This window comes from Gopherus evgoodei, chromosome 2 (genome assembly GCF_007399415.2).
Source record: "Gopherus evgoodei ecotype Sinaloan lineage chromosome 2, rGopEvg1_v1.p, whole genome shotgun sequence".
In the NCBI taxonomy this organism is placed as follows: Eukaryota; Metazoa; Chordata; order Testudines; family Testudinidae; genus Gopherus; species Gopherus evgoodei.
In genome coordinates, this window is record NC_044323.1 from 247932120 (window position 1) to 247957809 (window position 25690).

At 42.6% G+C, this 25690-nt stretch overlaps 1 protein-coding gene across 8 annotated transcripts in view; it reads left to right on the forward strand.

The window, feature by feature from the left end:
* Positions 1-25690, forward strand: part of LOC115646922 (carbonic anhydrase 3-like) — a 98981-nt gene that overhangs the window by 10485 nt on the left and 62806 nt on the right. For 3 of the 8 annotated variants that reach the window (XM_030553386.1, XM_030553381.1, XM_030553378.1), the window contains exon 2: positions 6412-6516. In XM_030553386.1, the coding sequence (XP_030409246.1) occupies positions 6444-6516 (73 nt within the window). In that variant the 5' untranslated portion in view covers positions 6412-6443. Of the gene's footprint in view, positions 1-5769; positions 5875-6411; positions 6517-24654; positions 24840-25690 lie in introns of those variants that run through there. The other 5 variants (XM_030553385.1, XM_030553384.1, XM_030553379.1 and 2 more) reach the window with 3 other exon arrangements.

Below are 25690 nucleotides of genomic sequence, written 5' to 3' on the forward strand. Positions count from 1 at the left end.
CACATGGCATAGGAGTTAATACGTATGTTTATTTCATTCATTGCAAGTAACTACTCTGATGTGACATTAAAGCATGCACATTAGAATGCATAGGTTAATCTTCCTTTTCAGTGTCCCTTGATATAACCGTATGGCATCTTTCTATAGAATTAATGGGTGTTAACTTTATAACAAGTAAAAGGAAATACTGACTCACACGAGGCCAAATATTATTTGCACTTCTTCATGAGTCTTCAGTGAGAGGTAACTTGTGGTAAGTTGAGCATAATTTGGCCAACGGAATATCTACAATTTATATGAAACTCAGTGCTAAAGGAGTTTATATAAATAATTACTTTTATGAGTAAGGATAACACTTGTAGTTATGGAAGCTTTAATGTGTAAGCAGATTGCTGCATGTGCCAAGAAGGATATAGTCCCTTATATACAGTGCCAGATAATTACTCAGGTCACAGGTGTTTTAATGGTCTTCGGAAGCCTCGGGCATTGGCCACAGCTGGAGGCAGGATACCAGTTCTTGAAGGACAAATGGAAATATCCAGAATGACAAATCCTATGTTAGTTTGCCAGATTATGAGGCAGATTCTGAAAATTGTTGCTTTAAGTTTTTTTTGCAGCAAACTCTGCCCCCTGGTGCTACTTGAATTAGGTGAAATACTGGCAATAAAATGTTGTTTCATTGGTATGCATCTGTTTTCAAGTCCCTGAAACATCTGTGAAATGGAAGCAATCCTATGACATTTCTAATATTGTTTTTTGGTTATAATTTTGCATGGAAAGATTGATATGATGTCTGCAAAAATTTCATGTTTCCTTTTCACATTTTAAGCTATATGTTTGTTGTAATGGTCACGGAAGTCGTATGACTTTTTGTTAGGGGGTGGAGGTGGGGTGGGAGGAGGGGATCCTTTTTGCTGGTGCCTACTACCATGTAGTCAGAAAGATTCGTAGAAGCAATTTTGAAAGTTTTTTTGGCAGTGAGAAGACTGGAAATTGTGTGCTATCTGTGAGATAATCCCCAAAAGCTAATCCATTGCATCAAACTACGGTGGGAACCAAAATATATATCTATAGTATTTAGAGGGAAATCTCTGTGTGGTGTGTGCACTGTTCTGGGACATTATTTCATGAATGCCTGCTTAAGCCTTGTCTCAAGCTAGACCTAGAAATACCATTTCAGTCAGGCCACTCTGCCATTAATATTATTTGCTCCAACTTTTAATTACATTGCCCATATCAGTTTCATCCACCAAGTACAGTGTCTGTTTGTGTGTTAGAGACGAGCAATAGAGATTCCTATTGCAGACTGTCTTAAATGTTTCAAACTTCTACAAAAAGCCCCCCAAAGTATTTCCTTCCAGAAAGGTCTGTTGAAAATGAGGTTTAGAACAAGAGTGTTATTTCAACCTTAACTATAGCATTGCTATGTTAGAGGTCAATTTTTCTTTTTATACTAGTGTGGTACTGAAAAAATAAAACAATGTGTATGTTTTGTGTTACAACTGCACAGTGCAGTGTCTGCATGTACACAAGAACATATGTGTGTGCATTGGGCAGATTAAATTCATACCAGCTGTGGAGAGATTATCAATCCTAGTGATGATCTCTGTTTCAAATACGGGAATCTCTGAAACTTGTAGTATCTCTGCAGATGTAATGAACTATTAAAGTGCATCTAGTGTACACATCTGATTGTATGTATGAAGGGTTTGTTGGCGGAGGGCACAAACCCAGGCAGTCTGTCAGTATTGTTCTTCTTTCGCTGGGGCTCGTTCAAAATCTATTCATTTGGAACATGGCAACAGTAATCTAAGAATCACCATTAGTTAAACACAAAAATAGCTTCTGGAATCCAAGCAATTCATGAGGACAGCACGAGCACTAAATCACGTCTGCCATTTGAAGATGATACCCCATCCAGATCTATTTGCGTCTGACCAAAACTTGTAGTAGTTCTATTTATTGTTTTTGCAAATATTGCACTGATAGACAACTTACTACTGTGCATACCAATACACAAGAATGTGATGAGCTATTAGGAATTAATGCAATACAAATAATTGGAAGCAAATGAAGGCATTCATTGGTTCTCTGTCAGTTTAAGAAGAATCTCCAGCATTGGAGGTAGATAATGGAAGGCCCTGTAATTAATGCATAGTAAACCAAGGGCTACAACATTGCATATAAGAGATACAGCAATTTTTAATATTTTAAATCACTACATCTATTCCTTTCTCCTGGCAACTTTGGCCTGGTGGAGTTCTGACAATCTGATCATATCAGCCAGATCATGCCAGAAATGAAGACTACTTGTCTTCCCAGAGTGTTGCAGTTACCAGAATTTGAAAATGGTATGGAGCCTTCCCATCTTGAAATCGCATTTTATGCCACCAAGTTACACTGCTTGCTCACAGACTTACAAGAAATCAACTCAGATGAGCTGGCAGGGGATCACAGAATCTTGCATGAGTCCCTTGTTAAGAGGGCCAGACTGCCGGTCCTCTTCTCAATTGTCATTTAAAAAAGTAAGTTTTCAGCCCTTTTCCTTGTGTAGATAGCTTTGAAATGTTGTAAAGAGATGAAAGGAGCAAACTACTGAGCTGGTCTCCACTTCAGCAGCAGGAACCAGGGTGTATGTATTGGCAAGGAGAGAGATGAAGATTGACCCCCTCTCCCTTTTAGTGTAAAATAAGTCTGTTAACTTTGAGGTGTGTCTGGAAATACCATCTCTCTAGGCCTCCCCCAAAACCTCAGACTACCCTTGTGCCTAACAGGGTAATGATGCTGGACAGGAATCAGTGCTGTTTGTGGTAAGGTGGGATTATTTGAAGGCGAACTCCAAATGCCAGCTCTGCTAGAGTTAACATTTTGACACATCTCTAAGGCTGGGCCTGAGCCAGCTGCCTTACACTCACACAGCTACTAAGCTGCAGGTTTATACCCACCATCCTTCCTGCATTGCCCACCTGTAGCACCACTGATAACACAACAGGAATGCAGTGGGCAGTCTCTTGCTGCACCTGACCACGCGCCAGTGCGGCACCTTCCAGCAAGTGGAGGGATTCATGAGGGCAAGTGAATGTAGTGGGATAGGAGTCCTTTTAAAAAAAAAAAATGTGCAAATTATGTACAGGCCTCAGGGTCTTGACATGGCCCTCAGTGTTGCCACAGTTTATGTATCTCAGTTATAGATATAAAAAGAAATAATTGTTTATTTGCATTTAGCAATTTAATTTCTTAGTAGTAGTAAATGAACACACCTATTTGTAGGTAATTTGTAGTAACACAGAATAATTGCTAGAAATCAAATACTAATGGAGAGAGTGTGGGGCCCTAGTTCTTCCTTATCTCTGTACTTGTCCAGTACTACCTGCTACCTCTCAGCTCACCACAGCAGTCTACAAGTTTCTGCTCTACCTTTTCTGTACAAGATGGACTATTTAGGAGTCTGCAGGATTGAGGTGTTCAGCTCTTGCATTTGTGCTAAAGCCTCCTCTGGCTTTGTGAATTCCTGTCAGAGATGCTGGTTTGTCCAGCCTGGTGCTCTCAGTTTCAGAGGTTTTCTTTTCCCACAACCTTTTCTCTGTTGCATCAGGTTGATTTTGTTTTAAGGTCATGAACTGGAGCTGATCACTTCCTGGACCTCAGTATATTGGAAGGCTTACTATATTGTAATTGCCCTATGTACAGCAGGCATTTAATCTTCAGAATCTGTAGGAATAGTCTATTTAGCCTGTATATTCTTTCTTAAAGTGGCCAAATATATAGGAAATGAATTTAATTTATTCCAACAAGTGCTCCTCAGTCACAACTCCTCTGATTCTCCCGAAATGTGTACCAAAACTGGGGAGAAGCCAGAATGGATTCATTCATGAAGACCTTGCTAATTGAACATTTCAGTTTAGTTTGTTCTTATGTTCAATACAATTTACAGACACAAAACCATTTTTATGTGCTAATCATAGAGAAATAGAGGCTGGATTGAAATGACTTTGAAAATATGACCTCAGCTGCCTTCACGGGGGCATCCAAGGGCCTGTTTTGAGGATGAGCCCAATGAAGATGAAGAGATTGAGGAAGATCACGTATGAGGAGGGAGATTGGCTGGCTTCTTGGCTAGTTCCCTGATGTAGGAAATTTTCCCTTTTGCAGATAACACTGAACTACATGCTCAGCATTCATGGACTTCAATGGGACTTAAGCATGTACTTAAATGTTGTCCTAAATTGGGATGGACTTAGACATGTACGTATGTGCTTTCCTGAATTGGGGCCTATAATAATAACATCCACCTTTGTTCATTGACATTTCATGGGCATGGACTAAGGTACATGAAAGTACTGAATCTAAAACCCACGTTAACTTTGGAAAGACTGAAATGAGATATGTCTCATTTTCACACCTCTAATAGCTGCTTCAGCATCAGTGAACCACAACTCCTTTGAAAGCAAGAGGAGAAATTTCACCAGACACACAAGTTAGACTAAGGACAGAAAGATGATTCCCATACAGAAGCCAGATTTTCAGCCACATCTTGAAGACACTGATTAATCACTTCCCTTATCTCTGACTCTCTAGCAGTCAGCGCTAAGAATTATATTTTGGGAACAGCTTCTAAGAAAAGAATCTCTCACTTTTCCCCTTTGCTCTTCCATTTGTCATGAATTCAGCTCCCTTTATTGTGTGAGTCATGTTATAGATCTGGTCCATAGATTGGAAGTTTTGTCTAAAATTTATTATTCCTTTCTTTGTCATCAAGAAAAAATAATTCTAGGTAAGTATTATATTGGAATCCCAAAGTATCTAGATTTCAATGCACCTATATCCCTTAGTTGCTTATTTCCTGGACTTCTAATTTGCATTTGTTTTCTATAACCAGGCATAAAAATTGACAAATTCAGATACATGATTCAAGCCATAGGCACCATCTGTGGAGCTTTGGACATTGTTGCAGGATAGCTAGCAGATTTTGCAAGATTTAATTAAAGCATACATGCAAGATTGTGCGAATGGATGCATTTTCTAAGGCTACTCTCTGAACAACCATCCATGGTAGAGTCAATTGATAAATTCTGGACCACTTGCTGTTTTATTTTATGTCTTTGCTTTTAAGAGGAATGAGTGGTATTGAGGATTATAGATGTAGCCAAACAGGGAATCCAAGAAGTAAATATATTAGATTTCATAGAATAACGGGAAATCTCACATATTTACAAAATAGGGCTAATTTTGAATTGAGAGGGACTTTGTAGACTGTAATAGCAGATACTTCCTACAAAGCACAATCATACTGTTACTTTATTCCATTCCTCAGTCCCACACGAGAGTGAGTTCTAATGTCTTGTAATTTATATTAGTACAAATAAAGATATAAACTTAAAACCAATGTGCTCTGGCATTATTTTAGTTTGGCATTTTTGTTTGACTGAAATAGAGAATCTGCTTTTAATGATGCCTTGATTTGTGCAGGATTGTTTACCCTCTGCAGTTGGAATAGAATAATGACTTGGCACTGAAATGTTTATCTGTTCATATTATTTTTATATACATGTTTGCAGATGATACTTTTCTATTAAATGTTTCAGCCTGTATGGTGAGTTACTAAAAAAAAAGCTTAATCTGAAAGTAGAGTGATTACTCAAGAAGACAGTCCTCTGATTCTTTTATTTAAAAAAATTTTTTTTCTCACTTCTCTCAGAGATGGTCTCTTTCTGTTTCATTGTTTCTATTTATTATTTATCATAATTATTATTTTTCTATTTGATGGAGGCCAGCAGTGTACTTGGCGTTTGCAGACATCATTGGAGAGACATCTTCCCTGCCCCAAGGAGCTTCCAATCTAAACAGACAAACAACTGCCATTGTGAACAAAGGGTGGGTTGGATTCATCACATAAAGGTCCAGCAGGCTTGTGGCGTGGCATCGGACAGACATTTCTTTGAATGGTGGATTAACCCTGAGAGGCCTCACAGAAAAAGTACTGATATTAATAATGAAGTATTACAGAAGACCAGATAGATGCCTGCCAAACAAGGATAGGGAGCTTGTTCTGACTGTCAAGGACAGCAGGAAAGAATTCACCTATATGAAAGTGGGAGAAGAATACAGAGGGAGCAATTAGCTATGAGCAGGGATCCTAGAAATCCTTTTGCAATGGAGAATAGCGGAATTTACCTTTTACAGAGAATCTTTAGTTTTTACATTTTGTGAAAAAAAAACCACATATTAGCTAAATTTTACTGAAAGTAACAGTGTCACTTCTTCAATGCAACCTCCCCCTCTTGTGGTTAATTTTTGAATGCACTTTAAATTTACTAGCTAAACATACTCCTATAAACTGTTTCTGGCATATAAAGGTTACTAAATGGCATATAGGGATTTGTGTTTTAATGCATCTCAATTTTACTTCAGCCTCAGACGTGAGCAATTCAAGTTATGAAAAGATGCCAACAACTTCAAAAATCATCCCTAAAGACTGTGTCACTGATTTTGGCAAGGACAAATTTCACATTGACGGTAATGTGCTATTCTGTACTGTACGCAGCAAGGCTGTGAATTACGTTTAAAGACAGACAATCGTAGAATACATGAAAAGCGCTAAACGCTAGTAGGCTTTGAACTTGCTTAAAAACTGTAAATTTATCAATAAAACATTGTTTTCAACTGATTACAATATATATATTATGGCTAGGGAAACTAAAGTTCGTGTTTAATTTTAATCACAGAAAAATGAAGATTTTTATCCTTTTTTTCCTGAGAATTTGGGTTTTTTTTTATCACAGAAAACTAGGATCACTGGTCATGAGATATGGATGGAGTGAAGAGTGTTAGCTTAGGATGGACCAGGAGGGTTCTTGGGAAATAATTTTTTACACCAAATCATTTTCTTCATAATCTTGTAATTAACCTTCTATTCAGTAAACAAAGCAAAAATATGGTACAGTTATATTGCGGGACATGATTACATAGCAATCATTAACACAGTGATTGATCCAGACATTTACAACTAGCTTAAATATTTTCAATCTTTCTTCTTTTAAGAAGCTGGGAAACATTAAATAGAACTGAAAGGGGAGCTGAAAAAGCAGGACTTTGATGAGAGAGAAAATTATATAGTATTTGTAGACCACTGAGTATGACAATAAGAACTAAGGATAAAATTCTCCTTTCAGATTCTGATAGCTGATATGAACTTCAATGTGCAGAACAGAGTCTATCAGAGTCAGGCTCTCCTTTGCAGTTCGGAGAGGAGATTTTGCCTTATGAGCAAGGCCGGTGTACATTAAGGTGAACTAGGCGGTTGCCTAGGGTGCCAAGATTTGGGGGTGCCAAAAGCAGTGCCCCCAATTTTTTTTTTTACAGCAGTACCTCCCCGAGCGTGCGGTCATTGCTCCACTTCTCCTGCCTCCCAGGCTTGCAGTGCCAATCAGCTTTTTGGCGCCACAAGCCTGGGAGGAGAATTAGAGCAGGGGCGGCATGCTCAGGGAGGATGCAGAGCAGAGGTGAGCTGGGGTGGGGAGGTGCTGCATGGCTCCCCGGGTCGGGGGGTTGGGGAACTGCCGCGGGGAGGGAGCACCTCAGGGTGGGGAGGGGAGCTGCTACCGGGGTCCCCACCCCAACTCTCCTCTGCTCCGCGTCCTCCCCGAGCACGCCACCCCCAGCTCTAATTCTCTTGCCTCCCAGGCTTGCGGTGCCAAACAGCTGATTGGTGCCGCAAGCCTGGGAGGGGAGGAGAATTAGAGCGGGGGCAGCATGCTCGGGGAGGATGCGGATCTGGGGTGGGGAGGTGCTGCACGACTCCCCGGGGGGGCAAGCTGCCGTGGGGGCGGGGAGGCACCTCAGGGCAGAGAGGGGACAGGGAGCTGCCGCAGGTCTGGGCAGGAGTGGGGAGGCGCAAGGTGGAAGTTTTGCCTAGGGCGCAAAACATCCTTGCACCAGCCCTGCTTATGAGAGGTTGAGTACAGCTAGAAGGATTGTCTGGAGGATCTGGGTGAGATGCTCTTTATCCTCTAGGGCACAAGTAGATGAATAAAGGGCCTCAATACCATATTTGAGAGGGATACACTGTTTCAAATATTGTAAAGGATTCTGGGACTTTTTTTTGGCTAACAGTGTATTTTGAGGCCCTGTCTAAGCTGCAAATACAATAGTGGCAGGGATTTGTCTAAAACTCAGTTGCCCTCTAACCTGATTACAGATATGATTCTTATTTGTAGTGTAGACTGGACCTTAACTGTGTTTCGTAAAAAGGCTGAAGCTTTGAACTGACATGACTTGAAATTAGTACAATAACTGACTTGCCCTAGAAGTAGCTTTCCAGGCATCCTGCGATTAGGCATTTCATAAACAGATAGTTAAGGGTTAATGTCTCTTTTACCTGTAAAGGGTTAACAAACAGTAAACCAAAAACACCTGACCAGAGGACCAATCAGGAAACAAGATATTTCAAAATCTCGGTGGAGGGAAGCCTTTGTTTGTGTTTTTTGGGGTTTGCATTGTTCTCTCTGGGTTCTGAGAGGGGCCAGACATGTAAGCAAATTCCTCCAATCTTCCTAAACAAATCTCTTCTGTTCTAATTTTAGTAAGTACCAGGAAAAGGCGAGTTTAGTCTTTTGATTGTTTTCTGTAGTTGCAAATGTGTAGTTTGCTGGGAGTATTTTAAATTGTATTTTGCTGGGGGGAGGCTTCTCTCTAGTGTCTATAAGCTGAAAGACCCTGTAACTTTTACCATCTAAATTACAGAGACAATTTTTACTTTTTTTTTCTTTTTATTAAAAGTTTTTGATTTTTAAGACCTGTTTGATTTTTTCCCCTTGTTGAGGCTCAAGGGTATTGAGTCTGTACTTACCAGGAAATTGGTGAAAGACAGGGAGGGGGGAAAGGTGGAATCCCTTTGTTTAGATTCACGGATCTTGAATCTGTCTATCTCTCCAGGATAGCCCAGGGAGGGAACGCCTGGGAGGGGGTGAGAAGGAGGGGGGGAAAAACCTGATTTCTCTGTGTTGTGATTCAAGGAGTTTGAATCACAGTGATCTCCTAGTGTACCCAGGGCGGGAAAGATCTGGGAGGAAGAAAGGAGAAGGGGGCCAAATGGTTTATTCCCCTTTGTTGTAAGACTCAAGGAATTTGGGTCTTGGGGTCCCCAGGGAAGGTTTTTGGGGGGACCAGAGTGCCCCAAAACACTATATATTTTTCAGTGGTGTCATCTTATCAGATCTAAGCTGGTAATTAAGCTTAGAGGAATTCATGCTGGTCCCCCATTTTTTGGACTCTAAAGTTCAGATTGGGGGATTATACCATGACAAGGCAGCATTGGAATTTTCTCCTGTGTTTATATGTGCTTTATATTTACACACATTTCACCCTTTCCTTCCCTTTGATGGTTACTGGCTTCTACAACAGAAGCCAAGTGCCCTTCTCTAGAGCTGTGGAATCTCATTTCTGATTCCTGTGTATGTGTTTGGATGGGGCTCATTTTCCCAAAATCAGATAGACTACTTCCTTAATATGCTCATTGTGGGATAAGTTTGGGAAACAACATTCAGAGTTCTCTCCCAAACTAGACATTTCTGCATGGTTGGAGAATTTAGATATTAATAATGAAATTCCAAATCTCGATTGCTATAAATTCTTTCCAGAACTACATCTCCAGCACAGCAAAGCACTTCAGCATGCATGTAACATTAAGTATGTGAATAGTCCTGTTGGAGTCACAGGGACTACTCATATGCTTAAAAAGAACAGGAGTACTTGTGGCACCTTAGAGACTAACAAATTTATTTCAGCATAAGCTTTCATGGGCTACAGCTCACTTCTTCGGAAGCATAGAATGGAACACACAAACAGAAGATATTTATACATACAGAGAACATGAAAAGGTGGAAGTACCCATATTAACTAAGAGGCCAATCAATTGAGATGAGCTATCAGCAGCAGGAATGTTCCATTCTACGCATCCGAAGAAGTGAGCTGTAGCCCATGAAAGCTTATGCTGAAATAAATGTTAGTCTCTAAGGCCAGGTCCAGACTAGAGCTTTAAATCGATTTAAACAGCTTTAAATCGATTTAAAGCTGTAACCGTCCACACTACAGAGTACAGAAAATCGATTTTAAGGGGCCCTAAAATCGATTTCTGTACTCCAGCTAAACAAGCGGAGTAACCCTAAAATCGATTTTGTAAAATCGATTTTATGCTCGTGTGGACGGAAACCGAAGTTAATGGCCTCCGGGAGGTATCCCACAGTGCACCAGTGGCCGCTCTGCACAGGTAAAGGAACTCTACTGCTGGCCAGGTACACAGGAAAAGCCCCGGGAACTTTTAAATTTCATTTCCTGTCTGCCCAGCGTGGAGCTCTGAGCAGCAGAGATAACAATGCAATCTCCTGAGAATAGGAAAAGAGCTCCTGCATGGAACACACAGGAGTTACAGGATCTGATATCTGTATGGGGAGAAGAGTCAGTACTTTCAGAACTGCGGTCCAGTAGACGAAATGAGAAAACCTTTGAAAAGATTTCTAATGCCATGCAGCAGAGAGGACATAAAAGAGACTCGTTGCAGTGCAGTTAAAGTGAAGGAGCTCAGACAGGCATACCAGAAGACCAAAGCAGCAAAGGGCAGGTCAGGATCTGGCCCCAAAACATGCCGCTTCTACGAGGAGCTTAACGCAATATTAGGGAACTGCGCAATGACAAGCCCCCTCTTGTCTGTGGATTCAGAGGTGGGGGTAGTGATCTCTGCCACTGCTGAAGACTTTTTAGAGGACGTCGAAGATGTGGATGAGGAATAGGAGGAGGACGAGACAGCAGAGAGCACAGAGCATTCAATTCCCCCTAACAGCCAGGATCTTTTCCTAACCCTGACAGAAGTACCCTGGCAGCCCTCTCAAGCCAGTAGCCCAGAAAATGAAGCTGTGGAACCGTCCTCTGGTGAGTGAACTTTTTTTAATTAAAAGCATAGCTGGAAAGCAAGCATTTTTTACTGAGTGATTTACCATGAGTGCTTGCATGCAGTAGCTGGAATTAGAGTTACTGGAACAGTCTGTTAACATGTCTGGGGATGGAGCAAAAATCCTCCAGGGACATCTCTATGAAGCACTCCTGGAGGTACCCCAAAAGCCTTTGCAGAAGGTTTCTGCGCAGGGCTGCCTTGTTCCGTCCGCCATGAAACGAAACTTTACCACGCCATGCCTGGATCACGTAAACAGGTATCATTGCATGACACAGCCTAGCAGCAAATGGACCTGGGGACTGCTGGCATTCAAGAAGCATAATTTCTTTTTCTCTGTCTGTTATCCTTAGGAGACTGATATCGTTCATGGTCACTTGTCAGAGATTAATGTAGTTTAGTAAGGGAACAGAGATGACCATCCATTCGTTTATGCTGTATTGCCCCAGTAAATGCAAAACCTTAACATGTAGCCCTGTGGGGGATGGTAGGTAGAATGCTAAACAGTCCTACTGGGCGGTGTCTCCAAGCACTTTGGGCAGCATGAATCATCGCTAGTAATTGCCATGGCAGAGGGGGGAAGGGGTGAGGTTGATGGCATTAAAGCAACCTCCCAGCACAGCAGAGATGCAGATAGTGGGTGGTGGGGCATTCACTATTGCCCTCTGCTGAACTTTTTCCATGGCTTAAGAAAAGAATCCAGTGTTTTTCCTTAAAGCACTTTGCCCCCAAAGCGTGAATGATACCTGGTTATAGCAGGGGGTGCAGGGAATTAAAAGCCATGGAACGGTTCACTACCAAATTACTTACCATTTTCTCCAGACACGGTTTCTGTACTCTCTTGACCTGCGTCTGAGCTGATATCTCAGTCCACAGCCGCAAGCAATAACTATTAAAAGAATCCTAAGGCGACCTTGTAGTCCAGTTACATGTGAAAGGTACGGTGAATAGTGCAGTTCACTGAGAAAGAATGTAACCATTGTTCTGTGAAATGTGTCTCTTATGATTCTTCTATCACTCTTTCCCCTCCCACCCCCCACACAGCTGCACATTTCTCCAGCCTCCCTTCTCCTGTCCGACGAGGAGGTCAGATAAGAAGGCTAAGGAAAAAGAGGACGCGTGAGGATATGTTCACAGAAATAATGGCAGTAACCCGTACTGAGAGAGCTAATCAGGGCGACTGGAAACATTTGGTTGCAAAGTACAGGGAGGCTGCCAGTCAACGTGAAGACAGGAGGGACCAACGTGAAGACAGGAGGGACGCTAAAAATGATTTGTGGCGGCAGGAAGATCAGCGTTGGCGGGAAGCAACGCTGGAGCTTCTTCGTGATCAGACTGACATCCTCCGCAGTATGCTGGAAGAGCTTCGGGGTCACAGAGTGCCACTGCAGCCCATGTATAACCTCCCTCAGTACTCACCCTGTCCCACACCTTCCAGAACCAGGCGTGTAAGAACGCGTGGGGGAAGGCTTTCTGCCCCTGCCCACTCCACCCCCCATGGCAGTCCGGCCGGAAGGCTGTCACTAGATTGAAATGCCATTTATGTCATGTTTCTTCTCTCCTGTACTCCTCCCAAACCTCTCCCTTGGTATTTTTTCTTTTTTTTTTTAATCTCAGGACATGGTATTCGAAGGCAGTGTGAGGGTGGGTTGTTAATGATAGTAAGCAAGCAGTTCTGGAAGGCTGCAGGGAAGCTAGCTTGCAGCATCAGGAGACAACACATGGGTGGGTGGGTAAGAAAGGGGAAATAAGCACAGCAGTTACAACTTACCATGGACCATGATAAATCCTGTTCTCAGGGCTTCTCTGATGTGCCTTTTTCTTACCTTCCTCCCTCCCTCCCTCCCTCCCCCAGATAACCCAGAGGTATGAAATTTCATTCACAGGCTTGTAAAGTCAAGCATGAGGGTTGGTTGCTGAAAGGGACTGATTTTTAATAAAAAACACAATTTCTTAAACATATCAGAGTAACTTTATTTATTTTCAGTAAGCAAGCAGTTAAGGAAGGTTGCATGGAAGCTCGCTTGCAGCAGCAGGAGTCAAGACATGGGGAGGTGGGTAATAAAAGGGACATAAACATAGCAGTCACACCTGGTGCATGATGCCACTTCAGGGCTCCCTTAACTGCCTTTGTCTTCCCTTCCTCCCTCCCTCCCTTACCCTAACCCTTCATTATTCTCCCCCCAAAAAAAAACACTACTTATGTAATTCTATTCCAAGGCTTGTAAATGCAAGAGGGAGGGTGCGTTGCTTACAGTGACTGTCTTTTAATAAAAAATTCAATGTTTTCTACATACAGCAACTTTACTTTCCGTAAGCAAGCAGTTCTTGAAGGGTGCAGGGAAGCTATCTTGCATCAGCAGGACTGAATACATGGGGAGGGTGGTAATAAATGGAAAAGAAACTCAGCATTCAAACTGTACCCTGGCCCATGAGGAAGCTACTTTTCAGGGCTTCTCTGATGCGCACAGCATCCTGGTGTGATCTTCTAATCGTCCTGGTGTCTGGCTGCGCATAATCAGCGGCCAGGTGGTTTGCCTCAGCCTCCCACCCCGCTATAAAGGTCTCCCCCTTACTCTCACAGAGATTGTGGAGCACACAGCAAGCAGCAATAACATAGGGGATATTGGTTTGGCTGAGATCTGAGCGAGTAAGTAGCGTTCTCCAGCGCCCCTTAAGACGGCCAAATGCACATTCTACAACCATTCTGCACTTGCTTAGCCTGTAATTAAACAACTCCTGACCCCTGTCCAGGCTGCCTGTGTATGGCTTCATCAGCCAGGGCATCAAGGGGTAGGCTGGGTCCCCTAGGATAACTATAGGCATTTCAACATTTCCAACTGTTATTCTCTGGTCCGGGAAGTAAGTCCCTTGCTGCAGCCGTTTAAACAGAGTGGTGCTTCTGAAGACATGAGCGTCATGAACCCTTCCTGGCCATCCCACGTGGATGTTGGTGAAACGTCCCTTGTGATCCACCAGGGCTTGCAGCACCATCGAAAAGTACCCCTTGCGGTTTATGTACTGGGTGCCCTGGTGCTCCGGTGCCAAGATAGGGATATGGGTTCCATCTATGGCCCCCCCACAGTTAGGGAATCCCATTGCAGAAAAGCCACCCACTATGATCTGCACGTTTCCCAGAGTCACAACCTTTCGTAGCAGCAGCTTAATGATTGCCTTGGCTACAGCAGCCCCCACAGTGGATTTGCCCACTCCAAATTGATTACCGACTGACCGGTAGCTGTCTGGCGTTGCAAGCTTCCAGATGGCTATTGCAATTCGCTTCTCCACTGTGAGTGCTGGTCTCATCCTGGTATTATGGCGTTTCAGGACAGGGGAAAGCAAGTCACAAAGTTCAAGGAAAGTGCTCTTACGCATGCGAAAGTTCTGCAGCCACTGCGAATCGTCCCACAGTTGCAGGACTATGCGGTCCCACCAGTCAGTGCTTGTTTCCCGTGCCCAAAATCGGCGAGGAACAGGTAGAACCTCCCCCATAACCGTCAGGAGCTCCAAAGCGCAGGGGCCCACAGTGTCGGAAAACTCGCTCTCCAAGTCCTCATCACTGTCGTCCCTGCACTGAAGCATTCTTTCTTGCATTTCTGTCTCATGGTGCAGCATAGATAGCACGAGAATGCGTGAACTGTTCACAGCATCCACAATCAAAGAAAAGAGCTGACCAGGATCCATGCTTGATGCAAAATGGCGTTTTCTAAACGCAGCCAGTAAAAAACGCGCGAAGTGACTGTCTGCCGCTTTCAGGAAGGGAGGGGGTGAGGCTGTACCCAGAACCACCCACGACGGGAGTTTTGGCCCCATCATGCACTGGGGCAGTAACCCATAATTCCAATGGGCAGGGACCCCTGCAGGAACTGTGGGATAGGTACCCAGAGTGCAACGCTCCGGGTTAAGATGGACGCCAGGGAACATGGACGCTCAAGATCGATGTAAGTAGCCGTAGTGTGGACGCACAAAATCGATTTTATAAACCCTGCTTTATAAAATCAATTTTGAAACCACCGATTTTAACCTGTAGTGTGGACGTGGGCTAAGATGCCACAAGTACTCCTGTTCTTTTTGTGGATACAGACTAACACAGCTGCTTACCTGAAACCTGTCATATGCTTAAAGTTACACATCTATTTACGTGCTTCACTGCATCGGCATAAATGATCCAGGTAAGATCAGCCTCACTAAGAGACTTTCCCTCTGCCTCTAAGGAGAACACTGATGGCAGGACTGTTCTGTGAATGATCCTAGAGCACCCTGCACATCCTTTTTCTCAGTATGTCAGTTCTGCCATGCAACTGTGAGCAAGTTAATTTATTGAAAGCTGTAATTATTTGGGATGAAGATGAAATTGCTCAGAGAGTGGATTTCTGCTGCCAGCAATCTTGGCCCTTCATTGCCAAGTCAGAATGAATTCTTTGTTTGGATAAATGTCAATAAATATGCTAGAAAAGTATAATTTCACTGAAGTATTTACATACTGTGCTTTAGCTCCTACATTAAGTATGCTAGGGCAAGTGGCCACTCAAGTAATTCTGCAATGTTCCATTATAATCCCAGTTTCAAATATCTTCACTGAGGATAACTGTTTTAAAGCACATTTTACTGTTCACATTAGAAGAGGAACAAAGTAGTTAGAGGGTTACAATCTAAGTTGATTTATTAGAAGGAAATGTATTTAGTGTAGTTAGTTTTCTAATTCTCCTTGAAGGTTGCCTGCTAACGTTTCCAGTGTTTAATGCCCACATGTCACAGGAGGGAGCCAATTCTTCAATATGCAAATATTTTATATTACCTGTAAATAAAAGAAAAGGACCTGAGAAGCACAAATGAGAAATATTCAGAGCTGGGGTTTTAATTCTAGCCCTTCGCTAATAAAGACATTTTGAAGGAATTTGGTCTGATAGTTTATGAGCTTGGTTCTCTGAGAAATGAATAAATGAAACCCAGTCTCTAGTAACTGTTGCCTGGTGTATGTTCATTTGTTGATCACTAATACTCTACCAAACCGGTACAAGAGCCTATTGTCTACTAATCAAATGTCATAAACACTCCCAATGGTTTATATTAAAACCATTGTTAGAGATGTTTTGGTGTCACTCTCCCAATACTCCATGGTTCAGCCCCTATTTACTTTGTTTCTGTTGCCATCTTCAGCAACTGTGAAAGACCAGTGCTCCAGGAGTCTCCAAGTACCAAAATAAAGTACCCTGAGGACTTTATTAAGAACAAGTAAACAATTTTTTGAAGGAAAGTCCCTACAAATTTCTCTTTCCACATGGCTTTTTGTTATACATACATGCCATAAGACAAGAAAATGGCAGCATGAACTTCGAGCCTTTGGGTTCTATTCCATCTCTAACTAGCTGTCTGTGATTGCTCAGTATCAGCCCAGTAGGCCAGGTCCTGAACTCCTTTTGGCAGAGCTGATCCTGTAGGGTGCTGAGCAACCACTACTCCTGTTGACTTCAGTAAGAGTAAAGGATGCTCAGAATGTCACGGGAAGCAGTCAGCATCTTGCAGGATCATAAGAACGGCCAAACTGGGTCAGACCAAAGGTCCATCTAGCTCAGTATCCTGTCCTCCGACAGTGGCCAATGCCAGGTGCTGCAGAGGGAATGAACAGAACAGGTAATCATTAAGTGATCCATTCTCTGTCACTCATTCCTAGCTTCTAGCAAACAGAGGCTAGGGACCCCATCCCTGCCCATGGTGTCTAATAGCCATTGATGGATCCATGCTCCATGAATTTATTTAGCTCTTTTTTGAATCCTGTTATAGTCTTGGCTTTCCCAACATCCTCTGGCAAAGAGTTCCACAGGTTGACTGTGCACTGTGTGAAGAAATACTTCCTTTTGTTTGTTTAAAACCTGCTGCCTATTAATTTCATTTGGTAACCCCCTATTTCTTGTGTTATGAGAAGGAGTAAATAACACTTCTTTATTTGCTTTCTCACACCAGTCATGATTTTATAGACCTCCACCATAGCCACCCTTAGTCATCTCTTTTCCAAGCTGAAAAATCCCAGTCTGATTAGTCTCTCCTCAAATGGAAGCCATTCCATACCCCTTGTAATGATGCTGCCTCTGGTGGGGCACAACTGAGAGTACCAATGCAGGACAAATTGCTTAAAGCAGGGCATTTACAGCCCAAGGCTAGGATTTCTCCACTTCTAAGGCACACCAAACCAGCCAGACAGAGAGGACTTTGGTTTTACACCACTGGCTAACCAGAAGGCATGCAAGCAATTTCCTTAGATGCTCCAGTTTTCCAGTATCACCACCAGTGCCACTTGTTATGGGGATGAATGGTTGTGAAAACCAATACCCCAGTAAAAGAAAAACAGTTCTCCCAATCCCAAAGGACCAAGCGTCAGACCCAGGTCAATATACAAATCAGATCTTACCCACAAATCACACTGTTGCCAATCCTTCAGAATCTAAAATTAAAAGGGTTATTCATAAAAGGAAAAAGATATAGATGAGAGCTAAAATTGGTTAAATGGAATCAATAACATACAGTAATGGCAAAGTTATTGGTTCAGGCTTGTAGTAGTGGTGGAATAAACTGCAGGTTCAAATCAAGTCTCTGGAGTACATCCACAGCTGGGAGGGGTCATTCAGTCGTTTGTTTAGAGCTTTAGTTTGTAGCAAGGTTTCTCCTGAGGTCAGAAGCAAGACTGAAGGCAAGATGAAGGGGTTTTCAGGGCCTTTTATATTCTCTGCCCGTGGAAGGACCCCTCTTTGTTCTTACTATGGAAAATCACAGCAGCAAGATGGAGCTTGAAGTCATATGGGCAAGTCACATGTCCATGCATGACTCAGTTTGCAAGCCAACGCCAATGTTTACATGTTAGTTTGAACGTTTCCAGGAAAGCTCAGATGTGGATTGGCATCTCCCAAAGTTCATTGTCAGTTAAGTGTTTCTTGATTGGGCACTTACTGACAATAGTTCTTTCTTAAGAAGCTGACCAAATGCTTCACTGAGGCTACTTAGAATTAAAACACATTGAGATACAAGTACGTAGCCAATATTCATAACTTCAGCTACAAAATGATACACACATACAGACAGCATAATCATAACCAGCAAATCATAACTTTTTTATAGATACCTCACACAACAATCTTTGTACAATATTTTCTGCAAATAGATAACAGTGGTCGCAACAATGGCCTATACGGTTACAGTTTATGTCAATAACGTCACACCCCTAATCATTTTTGTTGCCCTTTTCCAATTCCAGTATTTTTTTTTTGAGATGGGGTGACCACATCTGCACACAGTATTCAAGATGTGGTTGTACCAAAAATTTTTATAGAGGCAATATGATATTTTCTGTCTTATTATCTATCCCTTTCTTAATGATGCTCAACGTTCTGTTCGCTTTTTGGATTGCCACTGAACATCAAATGAATGTTTTCAGAGAACTATCCACAATGACTCCAAGATCTCTTTTGAGTGGTAACAGCTAATTTAGACCATATCATGCTGTCAGCTTTTGTTTAGTCCTAATTCTGACAGACTTCCAGGCCATGCCTACACTGCAGCTGGGAGCATGCCTCCCGGCTTGGGTAGATAGACTTGTGCTAGCTCCACTTAAGCTAGCAAGCTAAAAATAGCAGGTGGATGTTGCGGCACAAGTGGTAGCTTGGGCTAGCCACCCAAGCTCAGACCCTGCATGTCGGGCTGCTTGGTGCCACTGCCCATGCTGCATGATCCACACTGTTATTTTTATCTCACTAGCTCTAACAGAGCTAGCTCATGTCTGTCTACCAAGCCTGGGAGATATGCTCCCTGCTGCAGTGTAGACATACCTACATTGACTTCAACAACAGTCCGCTTGCATTAGCACTGAATGAAAGCTGAGTAAGGACTTCAGGATTTGCCCCTGTCAATTCAGACTCGTTTGCTATCTTCCTCTGATTGTGCATAATCACCTTAGTTCAAGCCTATTAAATCTTAACCATCATGGACTTACTTTCCACCACGTCTTCATTTGTCTTCACTCAGATTAATCCTTTTCTATGTACTTAGGTAACTGACAATTTTATATCCCAAATTTCATTTTCCAGAATAGAGTTCCATAATCATGTTATTCACACTGCTTTTGTGTTCATTAGTATCTGTAGTGCTGGATGACTTTAGCTTGGAGAAAGTATTAGTCAGGTGGATGGGGTAAGCTAATCAATTCAAGGCAGGAGACTTCCTTTACAGTAATAGCAGAGAAAAGGACATGGAGACTAGTATTACTGGTATAGAGCTAGAAGAGGAATTTTGGGCTTTAAATATACCGGAACCTTTTAAAATATCTTGCGTGGGGTTCAAGGAAGAAAGAGTAGTTTGAACTTATTTTCATATTAACTCACTAAAGGCTCTCAGCCAGAGTAACTTAGGGGAGTATCCTTGTGTATTATGTTGTAGAGACTTTGAGAATATTCTTTTGGCAGTGAGGCAAGAAAACTACTAATCTTGGGAAGAGTTCACCATCAGTGCTGAGCAGTTGCCAAAGACTGCACCAACTGCGGAAGATCATTCACACCCCTGGTAAAGCTCTTCCTGCTACACACTCACCAAGCTTCTGTCTTTGGTTCCCACCACATTTCCTGGGCACAGATTCTGTGTCTGTTACCCCTCTGGGGACATGAGACCTCACAGTCCCAGTATCTCAGGCCCCCAGGCAGGGCCGGCCTTCAACATTTTGGCACCTGAGGCAGGGAGCTCAAATGATGCCCCCATGCCCCCTCGCTTGGGGCAAAACTTTGAAAAGTCTCAGTTCTGCCTTCTTCCTGTTCTACTCCTCACATGGTACTGATCTGCTATGTACCCCAATAAAGGAGAACTAACAACTTAAAATGCCTTGTTCAAAAATGTTAAGTAACACTTAACTTTCAAATGTAACTTTTCATGTCTGCATAGTAAACACTAGCATTTTTATCAGTTTGAATAATCAAAGTGGTGCTTTCCGTGCCTTCTTCTTTGCAAAGATTTGAACTGCTTCCTGAAGGTCCACAGTCTGGGCCAGCTCATGCTCTGTTGAGATGGTTGCAAGGCTGACCAGCCTCTCCTGTGTCATTGTGGAGAGTAGATGTGTTTTTATTAACTTCAGCTTGGAGAAGCTGCATTCTCCACTGGTGTCATAAACAGATAGTTAAGGGTTAATAGAACAGGAGTACTTCATGTCTCTTTTGCCTGTAAAGGGTTAACAAGTTCAGTGAGCCTGGCTGTCACCTGACCAGAGGACCAATCAGGGGACAGGATACTTTCAAATCTTGAGGGAGGGAAGTTTTTGTGTGTGCTGTTAGTTTTTGGTTGTTGTTCTCTCTGGGTTCTGAGAGTGAGCAGACGTGCAACCAGGTTTCTCTCCAATCTCTCTGATACAGTCTTTTATATGTCCAGAATAGTAAGTACTAGGTAGATAAGGCAAGTTAGGCTTATGTTTCTTTTCTTTATTTGCAACTGTGTATTTGGCTGGAAGGAGTTCAAATTTGTATTTTGCTGAAAGGATTTTAATTTGTACTTGTATACTTAGGTTGGGAGGATATTCCCAGTGTCTATAGCTGAAAGACCCTGTAACATATTCCATCTTAAATTTACAAAGATAATTTTTACTGTTTTTTCTTTCTTTAATTAAAAGCTTTTCTTGTTTAAGAACCTGATTTTTTTTTATTCTGGTGAGACCCCAGGGGACTGGGTCTGGATCCACCAGGGATTTGGTGGGGAGAAAGGTTAATTTTCTCTCTGTGTTAGGATTACTTTCTCTCTCAGGGAGAGTCTGGGAGGGGGAGAGAGAAGGAGGGGGAAGGTGAATTTTCCTCTCTGTTTTAAGATTCAAGGAGTTTAAATCACAGTAATCTTCCAGGGAGGGGAAGTCTGGGAGAGGCAACGGTGAGGGAAAGGGTTTACTTTCCTTGTGTTAAGATCCAGAAGGACTGGGTCTTGGGGGTCCCCGGGCAAGATTTTGGGGGGGACCGGAGTGTACCAGGCACTGGAATTCCTGGTTGGTGGCAGCGCTACAAGTACTAAGGTGGTAATTGAGCTTAGAGGAATTCATGCTGGTACCCCATCTTTTGGACGCTTAGGTTCAGAGTGGGGAATTATACCATGACGACTGGCAACTGTTACAGGAAGTGTTAGAAGTATGCAAAGAGCAACCAAAGCATTTGGAAAGAGGGTGGTCATCTTATTTGTGCACATATATTCCAGAACAGCCTTTGGAGTTGATCCTGCTGAAATGTATCTTGAAAGGGCTTGCAATTCATCACCTAAATCACTCACATCAATATCGTGCATGTCATCATGTGTCAACACTGTCTCTAGTGCCCTGCATTGCTGGTGTAGGTCTTCTTCAGGTATGCTGAGGAGTTTTGGAATATCAACAACATCCCAAATATACCGTTGTGTTCCTTGAGCTGCATGAAATGTTCTTCAGCTGACTGTACTGCACAATCTAGCCCCTTGTTAAATAATTCAGCTTTGAATTTTTGTTTGGGGTCTTTTATGGGATTATCCTGTGCCTTGTAATCAAAATGTCATCTTCAGTGACTCTTGTGTTCTTGAATGGGTGGGAAAATAGCTTCAGTGTGAAGCTCCTCTGCCAACTTCTGTGCACTCTTCAGAACATTTTGAAATCCCTCATCTGACCGGTAAGACTGTAGATATGTATGACTTTGCTTCGTCCAGTTGTTCCATTGCTCCAGATATATCAAGGTCAACACCTTGGAGTCTCTTGCTTACAATATTTATTTCAAATAGTATGTTATGCCACAAAACTAAGCCACACAGAAATTTGAAGTTATGTATGTTTCTGGTGATTCCATTTCTCTCTGCCATTGTTCTCCCATGAACAATTCCTGTCATATAGCATTATTCTCCATAATGGCAACTATGGCATCATCTATCTTCCCAATTTGGTGTTTGATAGGCTTTATTGCCTACACTCAATTTTTCCATCATGTGGCACTCAGTGGTTTCAGTGTCAGAGAGGATGTTCCCAGATGTTGCTTCAAAATTTGCCATCAATGAGTTGATGCGGAGAAAAATACATAGATGCTTTGAATTACATTAAAAAATTCAGCAGCCTCACTAGAAGCTGATGCTGCATCACTGACCACCAAGTTCAATGAATGAGAACTGCATGGGACAAAAAAATCTCGAGGGTCTAACTCTCAGATCCGTGTCTGCACTCCTCTGTTCTTTCCTCTCATGTTGGCACCATTATCGTAGTCCTGACCTCTCATGTCAGCTATCACAATTCCTGTATCTTCCAGCTTTTTAAGAAGCACATTTGTCAAACCAGTTCCTGTAGTATCATCAATGTCAATTAATTCTAGAAAATGCTCTCTGTCACCAATGTCACCATTGCAGGGACATTTTCAATAGGTTATGTTGTTGTTACAAAATGCACCATTAAAGTCATTTGTTCCATATGGCTGATGTCAGGTGTCCAGTCCAGAATAACAGAGTAATATCTTGCTGACTTCAGATCTGCCACAATCTTCTGTTTGACTTTTCTTGCCAGTAACTGTATGATCTCATTTTTTAATTGTTTTTCCAAGGTAGTGGTGTACAATGTGTACAGTTCTTGGGTGGTGACTTTTCTTCGATGCTCCTGGAGTACAGCATCAAACTCAGCCATAAGCATCACAATTTTAAGGAAGTTTCCATTGTTTGGCACATACAGCTGATCTAAAGTGTCACACAGTGCTAGGTTTTGGGTAGTAAGCATTCTCACAATGGCAATGAGCCTTTTCAGAACATTTTGCCAGTAAAGAGACTCTGATGCAATCTTCTCTTGATGCTGATCATCTGTGGTGGCTTTTAACCTTAGTCTCATCTCAAGCTCTTTCCACCTATGGAATGCTCTCTGGTGATTTGCTACCTTCTCATGGCATGCCAGATTTCTAGCCAGATTTTTCCAGTCTTTTGTTCCTCTAGAACTCCACGTGGCTGAAACATTAGACTGGAAGAGTTTTCAACAAAAACAGTATGCAGCATTCTGGGTTTTTGAGTACATAAGCCATGAAATTCCCAGTGGTGACCCACTTTGTCACCACTGGGGATTTCACACCAGTAATGTGTTGGATGGAAACTTCTATTTTCATTGTCTTTTGGGAACATGAAGTTTTTCACTTGCTGTGACTCATGCAGTACAAGGAAGACCCTCAGGCTACTGCTCAAGTGGGTCCATAGTCCTGGATCAACTAGATTTAAGGAACTAAACTCAGCACAGCTGTTTCTTGCACCTCCACCATACTCTTCTCTGATCTACACTTTTCTTCAGGAATGTGCATGGTTACATCCATTTGAGATGGAGATATGAATGCTGCAGTAGCTGCCAGGTCACCTGCACCCTGGCTAACTGGAAAGATCAGGCATCTCCTCACCACTCACATCCTCACTGAGGCCAGAAGGCTCACTGTGAACATTTGTGTCTATGTATCTCAGGAGAGCTCCTTCCTGCTTAGATAGAAATGCTTCCTTTACTTTCTTTCTTTTTCTGAATGCTACCTCAGAAGAGGCATTTTCTTCTTTCACTCACGACTGCTGTTCTGTGCCAGCTACAGTGGCTCTCAACACTCAGTTGAAGGGGACAAATAAGCAGGTAGCAGGGCCTGAGTGAGGGAAGATATCAGCATCTTAAGGGCCTAACTGGCTCCTACTACTTCATTTGGCTGCCTGTTCTCCTCAAGTGGGTTCAGGGAAGCAGCAGGAAACAGGAAGCTCCCTAAGAAGCTGGTGTTAATCAGTCCAGGTTCCTAGGGGTGCTAGAGAGGTACATAAGAGGTTCCCCCTCCTCTCTCTCTCTGCAGCTCCTGCTGCTTTCTGTTATTCCGTCTCACCTTTTCTCCTACCTGCCTGTTATGTCTCTTGTGCCCTCCTTCCTCCAGCACAGCACTCCACCATGTCTGTGCATCTAGAGCAGAAAGAATACATATGCACCAGCAGCAGACACAATTTTCTACAGTCTGGGTCCTAGTGGCACCCCCCACAGTCTGGCATCTGAGGCCAGGATCAGTGCTATCTTCCAAGATGCCTCAATAGCTTAAGCATACCCTTTCCCAGAGCTTCAATCCTGTAGGCACTCTGGTTTATAGTCATCCATGTTCTTTGGGATTTGGTCAGAATCCTCTAGGGTATTCAAGATCCCTCTCCTGCACATGGCTTCTCCTTCAATTCATGGAGTTTCCCTCTGCTCTCTTCTCCAGGAGCTTCCTTCTGCTCTCTGTGAGTTTTTAAATCCCAGCAATAATACTTGTTCTCTGCGGTAAATCCCATTGCTTCAAACTCCTTCCCTGCAGACAAATTTGGTAGAACTGGTTTCCCTAGGCTTCAGTCATCCCATTGTCCTAATATGTTCCTATCTGAATGGGAGCCATTCGGGTTAATGACTCTCCATTGTCCCTGGACTAGAGGAGAGATGTGATACCAATCTTGATGAGGTATGGCTGATTCCACATCCCTGAGGAATTCATTGATATAGCAATTTCATAAAATCAACGTGAATTCATAAGTTGTACAGCAGGCCACAGAGTTATCCTTCTCTGTGACTGTATGATGCCAAACTGTAGTAGTCTTATGTTCATCTCAAAATCAAGTTCTTTACATTACTAATAACTATATGTTGTTAAAAATGAAAGAATTTCAAATATCCCATTTACCGTTTACTACTTATGATCTTTGTTTAGTTTTTACATTTGTCTCAGTTTCTGCAAGGTGTGAGGATCTGCGGGGCCTGAATCCAGGACGCTCCTGCATCCACAACTCCACCTGATGGCTCTGCTAGTGACGAGAGAACTGGGTACCCTAAGGCCTTATGCCCCGCTGAAGGTACCACCCACAGGTACCAGCCACCTAACTGAAGGAACTCCGGAGTCCCTGACTGTGCTAGGTACACTATTGTTGACTAATATACACTGGCTAGCAAACATATATATTATGCTGATAATACTACCTGCAATATATATTCCAAGCATTTAAGTATATGTACCTTTGTTATAATCCTATATGCTTATGCTAAAGTTTCCCATAATACCTTGAATTAGATGAAGTAAGACTTGGCTTGAGTAGAGAGGAAAACTGTCAGTACCAGGACATATAATTATTTCTTTATAGCAACAGGAAAGGAGTTACCCCCACAAACCTAAGAAGTGTCTTCATGCCTCTTAGTACCTGGAATGTGTGTGCTCGGAACACATATGAGCATGCAGCATGACCAGGAATGCACAGGTTCAGAGCAAAAGATAACCGGGTATACCACAGTGCCAGAAACAAACAAGGTAGAAAGCTGATACATTGAATCCAATTTCAGATGATGCATATACTGTAGCACCTTTTACTGATAAACAAGTAGGGTATAAAAATATGGCTTTAGAAGCGTAACTTCAGGAAGCACACCTGCATAAGGTACTTGTAACATAGCTCCATGGGACAGCTCTTCAGAGACTATCACATAGCACGTTTTCCCCATATCATATTAACAAACCTGATTGATATTGGTTATTTGGTCTCTTGAGTATATTTCATAGTGAACAAAAGTGTGGTCAAGCAATTGGCTCTACAATTTATCCACACTATTTAAACCAGAAAAAGACACAGGAAGTTGTCCATGCAATTGGGTGAATTCCTGACTGGCTGCTACATTGGACCCTGCCCTCTTGCCTGACTCGTGAACCCTGCCTTCCTGATTTATCCCTGTTTCCTATTTCCCTGCCTTGCTCCTGGTTTCTGCTTTACTGACCT